This window comes from Podarcis gaigeae, assembly GCF_964106915.1.
Source record: "Podarcis gaigeae genome assembly, chromosome: 3".
NCBI classification, from domain to species: domain Eukaryota; kingdom Metazoa; phylum Chordata; class Lepidosauria; order Squamata; family Lacertidae; genus Podarcis; species Podarcis gaigeae.
Genome location: NC_139680.1, coordinates 2981820 through 3004452, shown reverse-complemented (window position 1 = coordinate 3004452; position 22633 = coordinate 2981820). Strand labels below are relative to the sequence as shown.

Here is a 22633-nt window from a genome sequence, read left to right as displayed (position 1 = left end):
ACTTACTACACTAATAAATATATGACAGGAGAAAGTGAATTGCACAGCTAATATGCATAACAACAAGCCACAGGGCAGATTCACCACGTCTCATGGAAAATATGCACATAATCAGGCCCAAGATGAAATTGTGTATATTTCCTGGTCAAAATAATACTTCCCAATGCATTATCGTCCCAACTCTATTTATTATTTTCATCACCATGAACCTACACATTGTCGAAGGAAAACTCCTCACTGGAGTAGAAATCATATATTGAACAGATGGTAAGCTCTTCAATTTGAGTAGGCTTGAAAGCAAAGAATAAGGTTACCATAACCTTTGTCATAGAGCTTCAATATGCTGATGACAAGATAGTATGTGCACACTCAGAAGATGACCTCCAAACCATCCTATCTTTGCAGAACCTTATGGAAAGCTTGGCCTATCGTTCAATATCCAAAAAACCAAAAACAACCCCTCTGCAGCATCACAAATCCAACTTAATGGTGTAACATTGAAAAATGTCAATCATTTTTCCTACATAGGCAGCTATCTTTCCACAAAGGCCGACACTGATGCCGAAATCCAGCATTGCCTGAATTCAGTGAGTGCAGCTTTCTCCCGACTGAAGTGCAGAGCGTTTGAGGACTAGGACATTTGAAGGGAAACCAAAATGCTTGTTTACAAAGCTATTGTACTACCAACTTTACCATACAATTGTGAAACATGGACCACTTATAAATGCCATCTCGAACCCTCAAAAGATTCCATCAACAGTGTCTCTGAAAATTTTTACGTATCACTTGGGAAGACAGGTGAACTAATGCCAGTGTATTGGAAGAAGCAAAGATCACCAGGGTCGAAGCAATGATTCTTCAACATCAACTTTGTTGGACTGGTCATGTTGTTCAGATGCCTGATTATCATCTTCCAAAGCAACTACTCTATTCCCAACTTAAGAATGGAAAGCATAATGCTGGTGGGCAACAAAAGAGGTTTATAAATGCTCTAAAGGCAAATCTTTAAAAATGTAGTATAACCAAATGTAGTAGAACAGGCTTTACCAAAGGTGCCATGGGCTTTGAAGACTCAGGACGCAAGGAGCTAAGAGGAAAGCACGTTTGGCAAATCCTCACCATGATCAGCTCCCCCCCCCTGCCCCCGGAAACCTATGTCTCCATGTAGAAGGACATGTGGATCCAGAATTGGTCTCCACAGCCACTTACAGACACACTGTTAAGGCCATATTCATGGAAGACAATCTTACTCAGCTATGAATGATCGCCAAAGAAGAAAGAAATACTCCCTACTGCCCTTGGGGAATGCACCCACCATCCAAGAAGTGCTGTCAAGTGGAGCTTATGTCTGACCTAGTAAAATTTCATCTATCTATGATCAATGAGAACTTCAGCTTCATAATCATTTAGATTCATGTCTAGAAAAAACAAAAACTAAATAGTGAATGAAATTATGTCTCCTTGCTTCTAAAGGAAGCACAAGCTTCATTGTGGTATATGGAAAAAGCAATGGCATATTTTGTGGAAGAGTATAGAAGGTAAAGCAACGGCTTAGAAGAAGGAGGATGTTAAAGCTCTAAGTTTATCTTCAAGAGTAGAAGAGAAGCAAATAAGCAATGGACTTACTTATTTATGAGATTTATCTACCGCCCTTCATCATAATTTTAGGGCAGTTCCCAGAGGATTGACTTCCAGTGCACATTTTCTACCTATTAGCTAAAGTCAAAACCTGTTCTGCCATGGGCATAGCTAGGATTTATGTTGGGGGGGGGGGACAGAACCTCAGTTAGTTAAGTATTTTTTATTGATTTTCTTGATGGGGGGGAAGCAGATGCCCCCTGACATGGCTATGCCCATGATATAGGATTGCAGTCTAAGCTGCTTCTAGTGGAAGTTGCTAAGTGTTGAGAACTTTTAGAAAACATGGATGTAAGAATACATGTCAGATATATGTGGTATATCAACTCTCAGCAACTGGCACAGCTCTTGGAATGCCTAGTTGTGCTAGGGCAACAACTCTTAAGATTTGACCACACACTTTGTGTCTATTACTATTCTAACTTATTAAAACTGACAGCCTATTAGGAGTTTTATAGAACCACAGAAATGATGTACCTAAGTAGAAGACTTGTAATTTACATCAGATGGATAAAATGGGTCTAAGAGGAGAGGCATATAGATGTTTATAGCACAGCAGCAGCTAGGCCATATTGTAATACACACTAGAGGATGAGATGCCACAGAATGAATAAAAAGATGGGGGTGTGGTGGAGGGGAACCTGATGAGATAATGAAGGTGGATCTGCTACTTCAGGGTAAAGAAAGGGGACCTGAGGAGGAACTTAAAGCTGGAGAACTGACTGACTCATTGAACAAATAGGGAAAGAGTTCAGGTACAGACATCAGCATGACAAGAGGTTTAGAGAAGGGGGCCTAAAGGGACAAGTAGATGAAAATGGAAAGCTGTGAAAGTTAGAAGTTAGAACTTGAAAATGAGGGGCAGGGAGTCAGCAGCAAGAGTAAGGTGAGTTAACCTTTTGTGGAGGATGGGGAGATGCTGCAAAAATAAAGGACAGAGAGAGGACATAACTGTAGTCAACACAACAGGTGGCAAGAACACAGTTCTCAAAGCTTAGCAGTACATAGAGGGGAAAGTGCAGATCTCATACATTGAAAGGGATTCTGGGCATTTTGAAGAAATCATCTGAAATGTCTGTATTTTCATAGTGGGGGGGGGGTCACCAACCCAGTGCCTGTGAGTGCCCCATGGTGCTCCAAAAACCTTTCATTGAGGAATCCTGTGCTTTCATTAAAAAAGAAAGAAAGTAAGTAAGTTAGAGGGCAGATGCCTTCTAAGCAATTAGAAGTGAGTGGCCACTTTTCTACATTTTTCCTGGTACTGCTCCCTGTTGCTATAAGACAGTAACTGTGTGTGTGTGTGTGTGTGTGTGTAGAATCAATAGTGTGTTATCGCCACAATCAGGATCAGCAGGATATAGCTGACTTCCCATGGCAAGCATAAGGTTGTCTGACTGTCTCTGTAATTTTGTGAAATGTTATGCATTCTGAAAATTCAAAATGAGCTCAGTAGCCTAAAAAGGTTGGCAACCACTGCCTTAGTGAAGAGACTTACATGGCAACAGTGAAGGGGGGAAATGAAATTTAAGAAGTATAAAGAGGAAAGCAAGGGAATTTAAATATAAATAAATACAACATATATAATTACTTTGTCAGAAGTACGTTTTGAATATATTCTTTTGAAGCATGCTTAGTTAGGAAAGTTTATCACAGTACACACATCTTTCTAATTAGATGGAATAAGCTAGATGATTATAGCTGTACATTAGAAAGCATTAAAAGGTTCATGCAATTTCTTTTCGTATAATTAGAAAGGAATTTTCATAACCCATAAAAGAAGAATGTAATTGTACAATTTAACATAGAATTTAAATATTAAGATCAAACTAGCAGGGCAAGTAGCTTAATAGGATAAATGATATTAACAGCTAGTGTCAAAGCTTAATTTAAACAGAATGTCTTCATTATTCAAAGAGTTGAGCAAATGCAACTCTCAAAAGGTTTTGCCCCTATTGTTTTTCTTCAAAAACAAAGAAATATGCTGGAGCATGCTGGGAGACTGAGAAAGCATGGCTGCCTTTGTCCATTGGACGTCACTGTCATACTGTGGTGCAAGATCTTACAAGGAAAGAGGTTCCCCTTTTAAGATCCTTTTAAGAACTGGCTAATTTTGCTCTTCTTGGAGTGCTGAAATATAACTCTCATTTTCAGCTTTAATTTCTCAAAGTTCAGGAGAAGCAAGCATTCTATGCCACTTTTTACAGAGACCTAAAATGTGAACATAAAAGCAGAAGAAGAGCCCTCTTGGATCTGGCCAAAGGTCCCTCTCATCCAGGGTGACTGGGCGGACAGAACTTTTGGCACTGCTGAACTGGTGGATACCTTGTAACTTTGCTGGAAGATAGTTGTGTTGCAGAGGGTGTGTGTGTGTGTGTGTGTGTGTGTGTGTGACCAAAAGAAGAACAGACAGAGCTCAAAGATCAAATCAACCATAAGTGAAGGTGCTGGTGGTTGTCTGGAAATTAGGGGAGTTGCAAGTTTAGACAGCAAGAGCCCATTCACACCATCATAACACAATGTGATAGTGTGATGTTGTGAAAAGCTCCTTATTGCTGGAGCCTAGAACCTATCAATAGCATGTGATAACCTTGATACTTACTCACCTCCGAGCCAATTCACAGAATTAGCTAAGATAGTTAATTACTTGGGAGCCTTTATATTGTGCACCTAAACTGGCATAAATCATCCCATGGCCAAAGAATAATAGTTCATCATAATACTTCGGGAAACTTACCATAAATAAGTCCCGGGCACCAATATCAACAGCAAGCAGAAAGGCCTTTTCAAATCTTTGATGCCTACAGCACAAGGAGAAAACAAAAATGACAAATTGAAGTTCATGGCTACCATGCCTACACAAGTGTAAAGCAACCTGGCGGCTCATCTTAATTCTTCAAGCACCATTTCTCTGTGTAACCTCTTTAAGAAAAGGCCTGATATGATAAGCATATTTGTTATACATTAAAATTTACTAATTTTTTAATAAATAAAAGTTTTAATAAATAAATAGTGAATAGTGAGGTCAAGATGTTGGTGTTTAGCCCATTGAGCTCTTTGTGGCCCTGCCATTATTTCCTTCATAGTCTATAAGTAGTCAGCATCCATATCTACATGTTTGTGGGACGATGTTGTTAAACCCAATATTTATTTTTCCTAGGTAGTTGTGATAGTGAAACAAATCTGAATGCCCCTCTATAATTTACAAATACCATTCAAAGTACCTCAAACAATCATGAACCCATATGTCTCCGGGAAAATAGAGATAAGGAAATCTGCCTGCAAACCAAGAAGTTCAGATACTTCTTTTGGTAAATGTGATAGCCAACAGATACCGTATTTTTCGCCCTATAGGACGCACCGTCCCATAAGGCGCACCTAGTTTTTTGGGGGGGAAATAAAGGGGAAAAAATTATTTCCCCCCCAGGCGCGGGGCTGGGACGGGGGAGGCCCGAGCTTCCCCCGACCCCAGTCCCCAAACAGGCAGCTCTCTGCAAGCCATGGGAGCCCAGCACTGGCTCCCGCTGCTTGCGGAGAGGTCCGTGAAGCCTGGAGAGCGAGAGGGGTCTGTGCGCACCGACCCCTCTCGCTCTCCAGGCTTCAGCGAAAGCCTGTATTCGCCCCAAAGACGCACACACATTTCCCCTTCATTTTTGGAGGGGGGAAAGTGCGTCCTATAGGGCAAAATATACGGTATATGACCTTCAAGAGTAGAGCTCTCGTCTGTCTGAAAGTACACTGAGTAATAGCACTGAAAAAGTATCACTTTCTGTCTGTATATTTTGTAGCATATGACTGTCAACATGACAATTTATAGGTAGAGAGATTCAAGCAATACTTATTTATGAACGCCATTGAAATCAATAAAGTTGCATGCATGCATATACATGGTCTCATAAGATATGCAGTGGGCAGAAGCAGAGCTTTTTCCAAATTTTGATGCTCCCCTGAACAATAAATTTTAATCACCCCAGGCAAGAAACCTACCTGTTCCGTACTGTGAGTGTTTTGCTTGTTCACTTCTACATTCTTTAATCTAACTCCTCTGTCAATTTTTCAAATGCTGGGAGATCTGGAGATGGGTGGTTTGAAATCATGCCTAAACATGAATCATATGAGTGGCACACTCGCACTGAAATATAGCGCGTGTGGGAAAACTCTGTCTCTCCAGATGTTGCTGAATTAGTATTCCCATTATCCCTAATGCATTCTGGGGCTGATGGGAGTTGCATTTCAGCAACTTGGAGTACCAAAGGCATTATGTCCAACTATCAGGCAGAGAGAGAACCACCAGTGAATGATGAGAATAAGACTGGTGTTCAGTTCAGAGGGCTCCTCATAGATCTATGGGTGCCATAGATGCTAGAGCCAGCCATGATGAACAGGGACACGCAAGATATTAGGAATAAATATGGGGAAATGTGCATGCACAAAACTGCATACATGTGTTGGAGGACAAAATGTGCTTGAATCCTGCCATTGTGGACATTCACTGGTCATCAAGGAGAACATGCAGAAATAAACAGAACAAATAGGTGATACTGGAAGGCTTAGGATCTTATACACTTATAATGAAGGAGCATGTACAATCACTTGTTTATACTGTAAATTTGTGCATATTCTCCAACCTGGCCTCTAAATGTGTACAATGGTCAGTGATCGTGCATATTCTGTATTCAACACACCCTAACATTGCCATCAACAATAGACTTTATTTACCATGCCATAACCTGGTGCTGCACAGCATTTAAGCATTTGAGTCAGGAAACCCCCCACCCCACCCCAGGACAAATCTAACCTTTACCATGAATTCACTACATGGCCTTAAAGTAGTCATTCTCCCTGCAACCACTCTTCCTAATCTGCAATTTGGAGCTAAATACAGGTTGTAACTATCTGTTTTGTTCTTTCATTTGTTTGTTTTATAATTCAATAAAATGCTACAAAAAAAATAACTCATACTGAGTGTATGCTGGGGTGGACTTTGGTAATATGGTACCCTGAACAAAGACAATGTTTGGTGACCCCCCAAATATTTCTTATTTTCATGTCCTACCTCTTGTCTGCCGTTCTGCGTATGGTCTCAAGTGGGCAACATCATAGCTGCAGCAGATCAATCGCCAGTCTGACCAGAGCCTAACTTTGAGTATGTATAAATAATAGGTTTTATGTTTATTTTGTGGCCCCACGTCTTAACAGCCTGTGCAGGGAACCACCCACACTGCCCTAAATCTGGTGCTGGTGTATGTAAAGTTCATTGAAAATTCAGTAGATTCTGCTAGTCATCAAAAACGGCAAAAAATGATCTATGAGCAAAAGCCCACAAATCTGAATTTATCAAACTGATATTGGCACACCAAGGAAGGAACAAAGGGTCCACCTTAACAGTAAATTTAGATCTAAAAGTATTCACATCCATGTTCTCTTATACATATGCATATTCAGATAAATAGAGATTAAAATTGCTTGAAAAAAGATTGATAATCTTGTGAAATCTCCTGTTATTGAGGTTATATTCCTCGTTAATAAATATTGTGGCATGGTTCTCAAGAGGACATTAAATGCTACAGGACACTCCAAGCTCTGAGGCTTGGGAAGGATAAGGTAGAAAAAGAGACCAAAAAGCCTCTGCAGCTGTTGGTGGCGGTAGTTGTAAGTAATAGTAGGGGTAGTAATAAGATTTCTAACTCGCCCTTCATCTAAGGTCCCCGGGCAGGTGATGATTTAAAAATACAATATACTGAAAACAGTTTAAACATGCTGAACATTTCAGAACCATGTCCTATGAAGAAGCAAAGATGCACCGAACAAAGGCACTCTGGCCCTGGTGGTGGTGGGTCTCACTACCCTTCTTATATGTACTTGGTTTTTTTTGGTGGGGAGGGAGAATATGCTGGCAATAGAAAATATTTTTAGTTATTTATAACCAACAAGCAGTCTTAGACATGCTCATTGACCATGTAAGCGTATTCCTGGTGCTGAACTGATAAAAGGAGTACTGCTACATCCCCCCCCTCGTTTTCAGTAAGAATGCACAATGTTTAGAAAATCATCTGTGCCACAATTTTAATTTATAAACCTTTCCTTGTAAATGAAGAAGTCTTAGAACCTGCCTCACCAAGAAGTCCAGTGAAGGGTGATGTGTGATATGTAAATGAGCACTTAAAATCCTTGCAAAGGAAGACAATGAGAGTAATGAATATTGGAAACAATTTGCATGTAATTGAATCCAACAGAAATTAAGTTTTAATTTGTTCAAATTCTGAAATGCATATGCAAATTTTTAAGTATTTGGAATATCGTTGGAGCATTTACTTAACATCAAGCAATTGTATTTAAGCATAAGAACGGTTGATGAAAATAGGTTAAATCAACTACAGTTACCAAACATTTGCTTTAGGGCTTACATGATCACTTTTAATTCAGTTATTTCATTTAATATTTCAATTTAATAGTTTGCTCTTTCATTCATTTTCTAGGCAACCTGCCCATTTCTTAAGAACTAATTATTCATAAGAAACAATTTCCTCATAAATTCTCCTATCAGCAATTTTTGGAACAGAAACAATAGTCTGGTTTTACAAAATGAAAAACAAAGCTACCCACACTGTGTAATATTTACTTTTAAACTCAAGATAACTAAAAAGGGAGAAAGGTTCAGTAACAGAGAATATATTATGATGGAATATCAATTCCATTTAGAAGAAATGCAAGAGATCAAAATGTATTTGAAAACAGAATGCTTAATCTGATAAAAGGAATGAATAAAAAAAAGACAACAAATTTGAAAAAGTATTTCAAGAGATTTAGAGCCCTATTTTTTAAAAAAATAGTGGTGTATTTTGTAGTTACTTACAGTAAATTCCTATACAAATAGAGCAAAATCAGCTCCAAGTAGAATGTCACTGCATATTTCACTGATTGAGCAATAGAAGAAATTCTATTGAACATAATTCAATTCACTTTGCAGGGTTTAATATTTACCACAGACCAAGCCATGGTACTGTCATCAGATAGTATGCAAAGATATACACCCTAAGATTCAATTAAATTAACATTTGAATATTTATGAAGTGTGCATAATCAGCTATAAGCACTTAAGGTACAGTCCACCCCCTCCTGTACAACCACGATATTACCAACAGTGAGCTTCATTGGCACTGTTCAACTGACACAGGCTACTTGTGCCCAGAGGATGAGTGGTCTGGCAACCTTCTCCTTTTTTGCTGTAAATTCCCTTATTCCAGCGCCGTTTCCCGCTGCTATCCCAGATTGTTAGATATCCCGTAGACTGTCCCCGGGACAGGTGAGGCTGCTGCTCCCTTATTTTCAAATCTGAAAGTTGACAGCTATGGTCTCGATATGTCAAATGCGCCTGTGAAGTCTTCTTTCTGATCAGAAATTATTTCTCATACAAGCTTTGTTTTGGAATGATTATAATTATTTATGCGGTGTGGAAACTAAATGTCAGCCCTTACACAAATAAACACACACTTCAAGGTTAGAAGGATGAGTACCCACGATCTCAGTGCTCTGAAGATCTCACTGCCCTTTATGTGGTCAGGTGTATAGTTTATAATCCTCAATCTCATAGAATCACAGAATTGTAGTCCATCTCCCTGCAATGCAGGAAATCTCAACTAATACATCTATAACAAATGGACACCCAACTTCTCCTTAAAAACCTCCCAAGGCAGTCCGTTCCACTGTCAAACAGCTCTTACCGTCACTGTCAAAAAGATCTTGATGTTTAGTCAGAATCTCCTTTTTTGTTCCTTGGTAGAATTGGTTTGGGTCCTCCCCTCCAGAACAGGAGGAAACAAGCTTCCTCCATCTTCCCTGTGACAGGCCTTGAGATATGTGAAGATGGCTATCGTATCTCCTCTCAGTCTCCTCTATACCTATCTGGACATAAGGACTGCCCAATACTAATTGAAGTCGGCATCTGTGGAATTTGTTGTTATTGCTGTTAATGCCAGATAATGAAATATATTTCTTTTCTATGTTATATTTGCAAAGATTAAAGAAGTGTGTACTGGATTACCATCACACTGCTTTCTGAGATTCTAAAGACGCAAAATAAGGCTTTCAGTCTTGGTCTGAATTAGTGGAGTGTGTACACACCCTTTAGGGTGGAAAGCAACCACTACAATACAATGTATGTATATATCCTGCCTTTCGAACACTGGTAAACAGTGACGATGGCATAGTGCAAAAAACTAAATGAACTGACGGGAATGTATCTCAGAAAGCACACTGAAATGAAGTCTAAGAGTATCAGTACAATAGAAGTACTGTACAATTAAAAGCAAGTGAGAAATGGTTATTTGAATGAAGTAGAAAAAGTGCAAAATGTGGAAGCCTTTGCCAATCATCCCAAGGTCCCTTGTGGTTTTTTGGCCAGAAAACTGCAAGCAGCAGCAGTTTTTCTTTTTGCTAAGCAATTGAGTAGAATACTGCCTGCTTGTCATCTTTGCAAAAGTAAGACCATCAAAGCGGCTGCATTCATTTTTCCTTTAACAGAAGCGAGACATTCATAGGGTGGGGGGACATGCAATGTTTCAAAAGTGGGCAGGGAAGAAGGGGTCCTCTGTAGAGCCCCCCTCTTCTAGGATATTAGGCTTTGAAAGGAATTAAAGCTGGTTTATTGTTGAAAAGATTTATTGTTGTTGCAACGTCCAAATTCTGTTTCTGCATTTCTCACATGAACAGACCGAGGAGCACAACATGGTTTTGAAGTAGTTCCTGTGACAGTAGTCCATATGGAATGAGCTGTTAAAATGGTGTTTCTATGGATTAAGGAATTTTCTGTATGGCACCATGCACTTTACTATATATATTGCAGTGGTATAGAGAAAAACGTATAAAAATCCCCCAATCAGTGTAACTGGAGATTAATAGATTACAATGTGACAATAGTTGATGCTGGGAACAATTTAAAGGCAACTTCCTAGGATGTCCATTTCACATGCACTAAATCACATATAATTGAGTAGCCTCAGTTTCCTTTTATGTTGTTGTAAGAATGAACACATTTCCTTTTCACAGTTTGGCTCTTTTAATTTTGGCAAAGTTCTGAGACGCTTAATGAAAGAGACTGAAGAGGTACATAGAATTATTCAATTAAAATTATAATTCAAACAGTAAAGCTGTAGCTGCTTTCAAAATGTATCACATACGTTCTTTTTATTAGAATCTCCTTTCCCTTTGAATTTCCCACACTCCTTATCATTTTTATTTTCCTCTAAGAGAAAATATTTTGTTGCCATAGCGATCTCTTGTAGGGATGTTGCTAAAATGGCTTTCCTTCAGGCTTGTAAATGCTGCAACTAACATCCCCACTGCACACAACTCCCCCCTATCTCTTAGGGTCCTCAACCTCTTACTGTTTAGGAACTCCTCAATAGTCTACCTTTATCTTAAAATACAGGCACACTCCAGCATTCTCTTCCAAAGTACTCTGGGCTGAAAACAGATGTTAATTAAAAATGCTGATAAGAACCGATGACACCTGTTGTTTCACACTTATTTTGCTCAACCCTGTCTGTTAAATCCCAGCTTTTATTACATTAATTCTCTTCAGCTTTTCTTCTGTTCCAGCTTTAGCCCTCTCACTCTGGTGATCATGTAAACTTAACAGTATGTCTTGAGAGCTACATTTATTGAGCAAACATATCAGCATGTCTACACACCAAAAGCAGCACCAAAGCAGAGGGAACTAAGGTCAGGGATGAGCAGCTGCGTCTACTAAAAATCCCTATTGTGTTAAGTGTGAGATCTCATCAGTTTTTAAAATGTAGATCAACATTTGGTAGTAAAACTTAAGAACTCAATGCACTTTTTCATGGTTGTAGGACCAGCTTTTCCTTAGACCTCTGGACAATAGTGGCTACAGATGCTTTCAAACTAATAATAATAATAATAATAATAATAATAATAATAATAATAATTTATTATTTATACCCCGCCCATCTGGCTGGGCCTCCCCAGCCACTCTGGGCGGCTTCCATAAAAACCAAAAATACAGTAAAATATCACACGTTAAAAACTTCCCTGAACAGGGCTGCCTTAAGATGTCTTCTGAATGTCAGGTCGCTTTGACATCTGCTGGAAGGGGGTTCCACAGGGTGGGCGCCACTACCGAGAAGGCCCTCTGCCTGGTTCCCTGTAGCTTCGCTTCTCGCAATGAGGGAACCGCCAGAAGGCCCTCGGCGCTGGACCTCAGCGTCCGGGCAGAATGATGGGGGTGGAGACGCTCCTTCAGGTATACTGGACCGAGGCCGTTTAGGGCTTTAAAGGTCAGCACCACTTTGAATTGTGCTCGGAAACATACTGGGAGCCAATGTAGGTCTTTCAAGACCGGTGTTATATGGTCTCGGCGGCCGCTCCCAGTCACCAGTCTAGCTGCCGCATTCTGGATTAGTTGTAGTTTCCGAGTCACCTTCAAAGGTAGCCCCACGTAGAGCGCATTGCAGTAGTCCAAGCGGGAGATAACCAGAGCATGCACCACTCTGGCGAGACAGTCCGCAGGCAGATAGGGTCTCAGCCTACGTACCAGATGGAGCTGGTAAACAGCTGTCCTGGACACAGATTAGACCTGTGCCTCCATGGACAGCTGTGAGTCCAAAATGACTCCCAGGCTGCGCACCTGGTCCTTCAGGGGCACAGTTACCCCATTCAGGACCAGGGAATCCTCCACACCTGCCCGCCTCCTGTCCCCCAGAAACAGTACTTCTGTCTTGTCAGGATTCAACCTCAATCTGTTAGCCGCCATCCATCCTCCAACCGCCTCCAGACACTCACACAGGACCTTCACTGCCCTCACTGGTTCTGATTTAAAAGAGAGATAGAGCTGGGTATTGAGCACATTACATCAAAAGTTTCACTCGTTTACAGTGAACCTATACAGACAGCATCAGGGCCTGCTCCAGACAGACCCCTCCTGTGTGCCTTGACTGAAAGGTGATATAAAAATGCAACAAATAAAAATACAATAAAAAAAGACTTTATGTCTTTTTTCTCATGCTTTTGCTAACTGATGCTTCAATATGTTATGTAATCCTTCTCCACACTTGTGTTGATGTCATGATATCTCCCTAGCTTTGATCATTTTTTACATGGGTAGCTTATGGGTAACCTGAACCGGGAGGATGTTTCAAAAGACGTGGGAGATAATAGGAGAAGCTGCCACCATCGCCAGGTTGAGCACATTCTAAGAAATGCTGTCTACATGACACACGGCCATCATTTCTTTGGTATACGCATTATCCCCAAACTCAGTCTCTGACTTTCCAGAATATCACTTGCTAAACTGCAAAAGCAGACCCTGGGACTCCTGCCATGAAGGGGGCAGCAGCTATTGCCTTCAGCTGCATGCCAATTTTTACCTGCTGGTAAGCTAGCAAAACTCTGCATCATCAGTTTACTACCAAGTTAGCACTACTTAAAGTAGTGTTATTTGTTATATCCATTTTGATTCCAGTGAGCCACCAAGACAGGATCATAGCCTTTGCTTTACTTTAATAATGGAACTTGATCATAAAAATGGACACTTTGTGCCCCAGATGACAGCAAAACTACCTGTACCCCTTTCTTCCCTCACTAGTCTCCCGATTTCTCCAAGGACCCTGCCCACTCCCTCCTTTTAGTGCTGCGGACAATCTCCCCCCCCCTTTTCCTCTTCCTTGCTCATTCCCACTTCCCTCCGTCAGCTCCTCTTTGTTCACTCTTATTCATTCAATCCCCTTTCTTTCTATGCTCTCTACAACCTTTTAGAAGACATTTCCCTTCGCCTTTCTTCCCACTGGTTCTTTCCTCCACCTTTTCTGCTTTTTACCATTCTATTTTGTGCCAAAAATTCACCTTAAGGACCACTACTCATATCCACCTGGTACCACCCATTTGCAAGATCCCTGCCCCAGAATATTCCTACTTGGATTTGAATCTTTTCCATCTATCTGTTGCCACCTCTCCTTTCCCTTTCGTAAAAGAAGCCTCAACCCTCCCATCCTCTTCCCCTTTACAAACTTCCTAGACAACCTATCAGTGCCCCCAAACTCGCATTCTTCCTCCTTGGAAAATGGCTTCTAAGCACCTCCATACCACCCAGAAACACTACCAAGATATTCTCCTGGTGTTTGCAACCTCTGGCGAGTTATTGAATCCACTCTGTGTCAGTGGCGGAGGAAGGGGTGTGTGGTGGGTGCGGTCCGCCCTGGGTGTCATCCCTGAGGGGGGTTTGACAATGCCCCCCCTCCACGGGCAGCACCCTCCTGGGATGCTCGCCATTCACCACGGGCGGCATGCCCCCTGGGCTGCTTGTCGCACGTGGCACACACCCCCGGGACACTCGCCACTCACCGCAGTTGGCACCCCCGTGGGCACAGCATGTGCCAGAGCAGCTAGCTCCGCCTTTGCTCTGTGTTCATCACTCTTCAGTTCAGCCTTCTCTTTCGGTCAGAATTCTTTCCCCACTATCCCTCCCTTCCACACCTTTCCTATATACTCTTTAGACCAGTTAACTTGAATGACTGGCTTAAACTCTATAAATGCCTGTTGCTAGGGTTGCTTAAGAAAAACTGTTCCAATTAACATCCCTTCAAGATTAATATATTAAAAGGGAAAATTAGAATATTTAAGTTTCTTAAATTATTTCTCTCTGTTGTTCCTTGCCTCTGTTAACCCCTTATGGGAATGCTCTGGGGTCTCCATTAAAAGATCTTAAAGACATGTCAAGGTTGAATGCACATTTTGCACCTGCTTGCGTCTAAATGGTACATTTGGTACATTAACCATAAAATTAAGAAAGTGGCCTAATACAAGGGGTCAGTTTTGAAAACTGATTTTAATGTTGGGGTTGAGACCTGAAACGTAGATAATATAATCATTAAATTTAAAGAGTGAGGAATAAAATTGACCAATTTTAGAAGTTCAGTGTGAAAAATTGTATTAGGCCACACAACGCTAATTTACATTTTTAGTATCCATTAAACTCAGCTCCCGCTAACAGTTATATCTTTTAGTCTAAATACAGAGCATATCCACAGAATCACTCATGTCTCTATAAAACTGAGGAAAGATTCACTTTTAAAATGTGATTATAGCAAAACAAATGAAAACAGTGCCTTATCTACAATCAGTGCTTTTTTCTGTGGGTACTCTGGGACACTTTTTTCTGGAATAAAAGCACTGTCTACGATGCATGTCTTGATAAGAAGGAAAGTCTAGCTAAACAAACAAAACTGATAATAAATGCTTCTCCCCCCCCCCAGGGCAATCTTTTAAGAAAATGTGCTAACCACATTAAAAGGACAAGGTTACTGAAATGGGCAATTAATTTGAAGTTAATAAAAAATTAAAGCTGTCATTCACCTGAGCAGATGGTGGAAGAATCTTCTTGCATATCTGCTGATCTGGTCCCTGTATTCCAACACAGTTGTCTCAGAGAGAGGCCTTGTTGGTGCATAGAAGGTTCCCAGGCTTGCCTCCAGCTGAGCTGTGGAGTTCAAACACAGCAGCAGTGAAACAGTGAAACCCCTTCACCTATAAGAAACTGCTCTGGTTTGTAGTCAGTCAGGTTTTTCAAAGACAGGCACAATGAATTATTGCCAGGAAGGTGAAGTAAAAAATGTGACAGGTGGCACAAAAGTAAACCTATGTACAACTGAGGCAGGATCAATGATGATCTGGAACAACAACAAAGCAGCTGTCAAAAGAACAGAGGCTGTTCTCTAATTATTTCTATATGACAATAATGACTCATCAGCATGATAAAATATGAACAAAGTTCTTCCTTGTAAATATCAAGTTCCAGTTTACTTATTTGTCCTTCATAGCAACATAGCTCTGGCTTTTCTTAAGCTTCTCGATTGTGCCACAGGTCAACAGGTGAAGAACTTTTCCTGTGATGGCCCCTGAGGAATGGAATTTACCTCAACGCACATTTCACCACCTCTACAAGGAGCATTGACAACAGCAGGACTGCTTTTCTGCCTTCAGAATTATTCAGGGTGACTTAACATAGCTACCAGAAGAATGCTATCTTAATGAGAGTATATAATTGCTACATTCCAAAGTACTTCCTTCCCAATCAGCAGCAACTTCTCCTTTGTAGCATTTTAAAAAAAGTATTGAATGTTTCTCTTGTCCATAAATATTTCAAGTTTTTACACCACAACAGTTCTCTTTTAGTTTGCACACAGCTGCCGGCCATGGAAGAAATAACTGCTTTGCGGGAGGCACCCATAGTAAGGTGCTTACAAAGACTTAAAAACGCATTCGTTCGCTCAGACTCACTGGTCCATTTTAGATATTGTGCATAATCCCTGACAATGCTCATTGGTGGTACCTGGTTTAATTTTATGTATATATTGATACTTATTTGATAGGTTTGAAAGTTTTTAACATTTAAAAATAGAAATTTTATTCTGTAAAATACTTCAGGATCCTTGGATGGGAAGTGGTCTATAACTCATTTCAATAAATAAAACCTATTATGCTGGTCATTGACAGTAACAATGAATATCTTATTTTAATAAATAAAACTGAGAGCACACTATTTATTTATTGACCATCTTTTCGGGTATAACACACTAATAAAATATGTTAAAGAAATTAAGCAATCAATAAAAATAATAAAATAATAAAATAAAATGTGGCATGAAAACTACAACATTAATAAAAGCAGGGGCTTTCACCCCATCTGGAGGAAGGTGGAAGTTCCTACAGTACACTCAGGGCTATCCTGCAAGTAGTTTAAATAACTAGGCAAAAATATATTTAGGTTACATAAGGAATATAATGTGTTGGGATTAATGACAGGCCATAAACCAGGCATAGGCAAACTCCGGTCCTCCAGATGTTTGGGACTACAATTCCCATCATCCCTAGTTAACAGGACCAATTCCCAATGATGAGAGTTGTAGTCCTAAACATCTGGAGGGCTGGAGTTTGCCTATGCCTGCCATAAACCCTTGATTATAAACCCTTGCATGCATAATGCCATTTTGGGATCCTTCCTTCTACACCAGACTTTCCTTCAGTAACAACACTATTTGCTCATTCACTTATGCCTGAGATTATTATTTCCAAAATACAGCATTCTTACAATTTCCTCATTGTCACATTTCATGGGGTTGGTGGGGCAGTGATATTTAGAGCTTCTGTCACTGGTAATAACAGCATAAAGCTTTCAGAAGTGAACTGATAAATAGGGCTATTGTCTCACCAGGTACGAAGTGGTGGTTGGTTAGGCATGTAGCCCTGCCTTTCTACCTGCCTGCCCATCACTCATTTGTTTCACTGCCCTTCCCTTGCCCTGCAGTGAAACTGTCAATTGGTGTTGGCAAAGTCCTGTCAGTTTCACCAATGTCAGTTTGTTTGCTTTTCAAATTAACACATTGCTAAGTGCACCAGTGCTAGTGTGCTCAGATATCCTTTTCATGGAAAAAAGGAACATCTTAAGAAGACACACCCAAATCATCTCCACCCCTTCAAAGAACAGGACGAATGGTGGGTGCAGGGGGAACAGGGTAGAGACAGATGGTGCAAAGGCTCAGTGCGTCTGGCAGTTAAGAAGGTTGGTGGTTTGAGCCCACCCAGGGACAGCTGTGGGCAGCCTGGGGCAACACACGTGTCCTGCACCCGGGGGTGGGGCCAGCTTGCCATGGGGGCACCACGGGGCCTCTGAGGAGTCTGCCTGCCTCCTCCCACTCAGCCGCCCTACAGCTGAGGGGGAGGCAACAGGTGGACTGTTTGGGGCAGGGCAGAGCCTGCAGGAGCTCAAGCCATCGCATCATTCCCAGGAGAGACGCGTGGCTCGGGCGTGCTGCAGACCCCGCAGTGAGTGCCGCCCGCCATTTTGTCACACCCACCCACAGTGGGGACACCCGGGGCAAACTGCACCTACCGCAGCCCCCTTGCTATGCCCCTGGCTGTGAGCAGGATTCCTGCATTGCAGAGGGCTGGACTAGATGACTCTCGGGGTTCCTTCCAACTCTACAATTCTATGATTCTATGAAGTTTCCCTAGCTTCCATTGCAAGAGAAAGCTTTAGGATTTGCTTCCCCCTTAAGGGGCACTGGAAGAGCTTGGGGAGTACCCCCTCCCCAGTTTTGTCCTAGCTCTCAAAAATTTACCCTTCTTGGGCTTTGATTGCCTCCCCTGCAACTGACTCACTGATATTTACTAGTGCTGTTCTGTCATCAGCATCCCCATGGAAGATGCTGAAGGCAATGGAAGAACTTGCCTTAAGATTTTATTGTACTGCTTCTGGAATGAACTTTTTACACAGACAACAGCCGCTGTCATCATTCTGCCCAGATAATGGGAAGAGGGGTGGGAGGCCACTGCCAGTAGCAGTCTTCAGACAGCTGTGGCATCATGCATTGCCTGGATAGCTTCCTCCAGACTGAGGTGAAGTGAAGGGAGTTGGAAGATTCCAGATATTAGTGAAATTGGCATGGCCTTTTATTATCTGTGGCTGTTTAGCAGTAGATTGGGCATTTTAAATATATTTCCTTCCCCTGTTTGTAATGTATCCATGGGTTTTTTTGGTTTGGTTTGGTTTTAGGTCACTTTGGGTTGCCTTAGGCAAGATAAAGTGACTAACAAATTTATTGATGATGATGATGATGATGATGATGATGATGATAATGTCTTTCCTCCCTCTGCATTGTCAGTTTCACCAAGGAGCTCCGCTGACATTTGAAAACAATCACTTTCCTGGTCCTCCCAAACGGTTTCCTATATAAAACTTTCCTTCCCCTAAATGGGCAGAGAACAAAGAGGAGGAATTGGTAAAGGAGCCATCAAAGGGGGTTTACCATATTTATAATATTGATGACAAAAAGCATTTAAACACCAGATGCACATACAGCTGACAAATTATGTGCCATTGTCCAGAAACAGGTTGTTATTGTTTATTTATTGTTTATTGAATTTATATACCATCCTATACCCACAGGTCTCAGGGCGGTTATAGGGGGAGTTGCTGTGGTCTATAGAGATTCTTTCCAGGCTCTCTGCCCAGCTGGGAGGGAATCTAGAGCGTGCATTCCTGGCACTGGGGAGTTGGGACAGATTAGGGATTCTGCTGGTTTACTGCCTGCCTTGCTTCCCAGCAGTGTCCCTGCCTGAGCTGACAGAGCTGGTCTCGAAGGCAGTGTTGAGGGCTCCCAGACTGCTGGTTCTGGGAGACTTCAACATCCATGCTGAGGCAGCTGGCTCTGGGGCGGCTCAGGACTTCATGACCACCATGACAACCATGGAGCTGTCCCAAAATGTCACCAGTCCAACGCACATGGTAGTCCACACTCTGGACCTTCCTTTCTCAACTGGGCAGGAAGAGGTTGATTTGAAAGTAAGTGACATTGACATATGTCCCTTGTGATGGTCAGATCACTTCCTGTTGAGATTTAGGCTGTCAGCATCTCCTCCTCTTCACAGAGGTTGATGGATCCAGTGGGATTCCAAACAGCTCTGGGTTTCCCCCTGGCTGATATGACTGGCACCCTTGTCAAAGTCCTGGCCAATCTCTGAAACATCCAAATGGCTTGAGCTGTTGACACAATTGTTCCTAAGCACCCTCTCTCACTTCATGGAGCCCGTTTGGCCTCCTGGTACACTCCACATCTTAGGGCAAGGAAACAAGCTGGGAGAAATATCCAAATGAAAGCAACCAACAACAGCATTAAGCGCAGCAGAGCGCGGCACAGAGGAAGGGGGAAGCAAAGGTAGAAAATGGCTGGGGGGGGGAGGGAAGCCGATTATCAAGCCGCGAGGGCAATGTTGAAGGGAGCAGTTCAGGCAGGGGAAGCTGAGAGGGGGAGGTGGCCGGGAACGGAGAAACCCGGAAGCTTTTTCGCCACAAGGGCGGCAAAGTTATAAAGCGAGAGCGGCAATTGAGACAGCACTCCCCTCAAATGCCCTGCTCCCCATGCACAGCGATGGACTCACCCATTGCCAATTGATCGGGGCGTCATTTATACGTCAAAACCAGCACTTTAAATTGAGCCCAGAAACTAATTGGCAGCTAGTGTAATATGCTCAAACTGTCTTCTCATGGTGATCAACCTGGCTCCACTCAGTGGTTTCATGTAGATCAGAGCTTTCCAAACTTTCATGTTGGTGGCACACTTTTTAGACTTGCATCATTTCACAATACAGTAATTCAGTTTTACTAGCAAACCAGAGGTTAAACCAGAGACACTGACAAACTGGAACGTGTCCAGAGGAGGGCAACCAAAATGGTCAAAGGCCTGGAAACGATGCCTTATGAGGAACGGCTAAGGGAGCTGGGCATGTTTAGCCTGGAGAAGAGGAGGTTAAGGGGTGATATGATAGCCATGTTCAAATATATAAAAGGATGTCACATAGAGGAGGGAGAAAGGTTGTTTTCTGCTGCTCCAGAGAAGCAGACACGGAGCAATGGATCCAAACTACAAGAAAGAAGATTCCACCTAAACATTAGGCAGAACTTCCTGACAGTAAGAGCTGTTTGACAGTGGAATTTGCTGCCAAGGAGTGTGGTGGAGTCTCCTTCTTTGGAGGTCTTTAAGCAGAGGCTTGACAACCATATGTCAGGAGTGCTCTGATGGTGTTTCCTGCTTAGCAGGGGGTTGGCCTCGATGGCCCTTGTGGTCTCTTCCAACTCTATGATTCTATGATTCTATGAAACTAACCCCTTTCCAGCCCTGGGAGGAGAGCAGGGAGCATTTGCACGACACACCTACACACTGCAGCTTACACGCTAACACGTCAGGACACACAATTTGGAAAGCTCTGATGTAGATGTTAAACAACATAGATGACTGCTAGGTGAGCGCAAAAAAGGGAATAAAATTCTGTTGTCATCTAGAAGCAAAGTATACAGTAATTGATAGAAATCCCTCTCTTCCTTTAGCTGCAGATACAATTTGATTTGAGATACAGCCGCTCCTTTCAAGGCAGATGGGCAAACTGAATTTTAGTTAATCAAAGTTTTCAAGTGCTTTAAAGGTGTTTGACCTGTAGGGAAATTTCTCTCTCTGATATGCTGCCATAAATGTCTGTTTGAACTAACCAATTCGGTATTCAGTGATAATTATCGTTTAGTTCTAAGCATAGGTACATTTTATTTTATAAGATTTGATAGCACTGAAGGCTCTAATAGTCCAGTGTTATGAGCATTGGCAACCTGTTAGGAAATGAGGTTTTGCAGTATCTTGAATCTAGACAGTGAGATAAGCTGAACTTTGAAGGTGTTTCCCTTCAAAAGCATCAATCAATTTTGATTAAAATTTAATACAGTAGGTTATTGGGGGGGGGGAGCATGCTCTCTTGCTGTTGCTGTTTTCCTTACAGCATGTTTTGCACTTCTGAAATGCTACGGCCCACATGGAATACGAGTAAGTATTAGCACAGTTACAGATTCATTAGATAGCACAGCTTGATGTTGACGGCAGAAATGAAGATCTCAAAGATAACCGTCAAATCATTACAAATGAAAGGGCTGTCTGGGTTCCTCTAATAAAAAGAAAGCAAATTACCATGACAAGTTTTGTTAGGCTTGTATAGGATAAATCCTGGATGGCATAAAACTCTACTGTAAAGCAGAATTAGCAGGGTTGCATGTAGGGAAGAACTCAACAAGACAGCTATATATAATACACATATTTTAAAACAAAATTTCATGAAAAGCCTCTCCCTTCCACCCATCCCCGCCATCTTCCACTTTCCCACTGTGTACTTTCAGAAGTTTTCCAAGAGGAGATTTTGACCTTGTCTGCTGGAATATTAAACATAGGTAATCAGTCCTGCATCTCACACTGCAGTGTGGGCATTGCCTGCCTCAGCCTGATGGCCTGGGGGCAGGTTTGGGCAGCAAGCAAACTTTCTAATATCTGCTGTTCCCCATATCCTACACCCCCTTCTTACCACAAAGGCAAGCTTGGTGCCCAGCTGCACCTCCATGCTGAGTCATGGCATGAAGTTTTCCTGCTTAATTTTCCTCCTATCTAAATCCTGGAATAGCACAGTTCTAACACACACACAGCTATTCATTGGAGAACCATCCCACACGGATCAAGCAGAGATGAGCCTGAGCCTTGAATTGATCTGTCAATGTAGGGAGGTTTCAGACATCACTGTAGGCAACAGGGGAGATACAGCAAGAGGAGGAAAGAAGTTTGAGGGTATACAACAGGTAACATGTAAAGCTGATTGATGTATTTCTTTAACCAATCACCACTGAATAAATGCAAATTATTAACAGTTATCTTAAGAAAAAGTCACCCCAAATGAGGTTTTTGATTCACGAAGAGGAAAGTAATGTCCAAGCATACACACCACTGATAACAGTACGAAACAGAATGGAACATTTCAACTACTATTTCAGTTGAAATGATAAGTTTGGTGCCCGTCTTTCTTAAACAAGAGTAAATTGATATATGATACTGAACATCTTCTGTTTGCACACAACTTCATTTTAACACAAGTACAACTATAACTCTGACCATAACAAGTTAAGACTAAAGTCATCTGTTCAATGTCTGCTATTATTTTCATGATTCAGGTACTCATATTTATGATATGCAGAAAAATGTACCTTCTCTTGTAAGATTCAGCTTTTGTCTGAGAAGATAGTTTAGTATGGCACTTAGGCTTATATAGCATTGATGGCCCATTATGTTCCAGTTCATGCTGCTCAGGATATTAATTGCCTCATGTATCTCATTCTGATGAATATACTCCTGGATGATTTCTACAAGGCCAAGCTGGCCTCTTGGGATGGCACCTGTCAGAGGAAACACCGCAATCGTGGACAAAGTTAGTGCTTTCCAACAGTGGCAGACATTAAAGATTGTATCCATTGGTGGCTTTGTGTTAGAATAAAGCCCTTTTGCTCAGCTAATGCAAGACTCTTGACTTTCACCTCTGTGACAAAACTGTAAACTGCCTTGGGTGCAAGAGGCAGTATATAAATGCATCTCCCTCAGCTCTGTTTCATCGCCCTTAGCTC

The 22633-nt window shown here is 41.7% G+C and overlaps 1 protein-coding gene across 6 annotated transcripts in view; it reads right to left on the bottom strand.

Annotated features, from left to right (window-relative positions):
• The window catches only part of WDPCP (WD repeat containing planar cell polarity effector), a 181783-nt gene that overhangs the window by 63322 nt on the left and 95828 nt on the right, over positions 1-22633 (bottom strand). For all 6 annotated transcript variants that reach the window (XM_083730282.1, XM_083730283.1, XM_083730281.1 and 3 more), the window contains exons 11-13: positions 22220-22408; positions 15007-15130; positions 4373-4436 (exon numbers count right to left, since the gene is read on the bottom strand). In XM_083730282.1, the coding sequence (XP_083586408.1) occupies positions 4373-4436; positions 15007-15130; positions 22220-22408 (377 nt within the window). The remainder of the gene's footprint in view (positions 1-4372; positions 4437-15006; positions 15131-22219; positions 22409-22633) is intronic.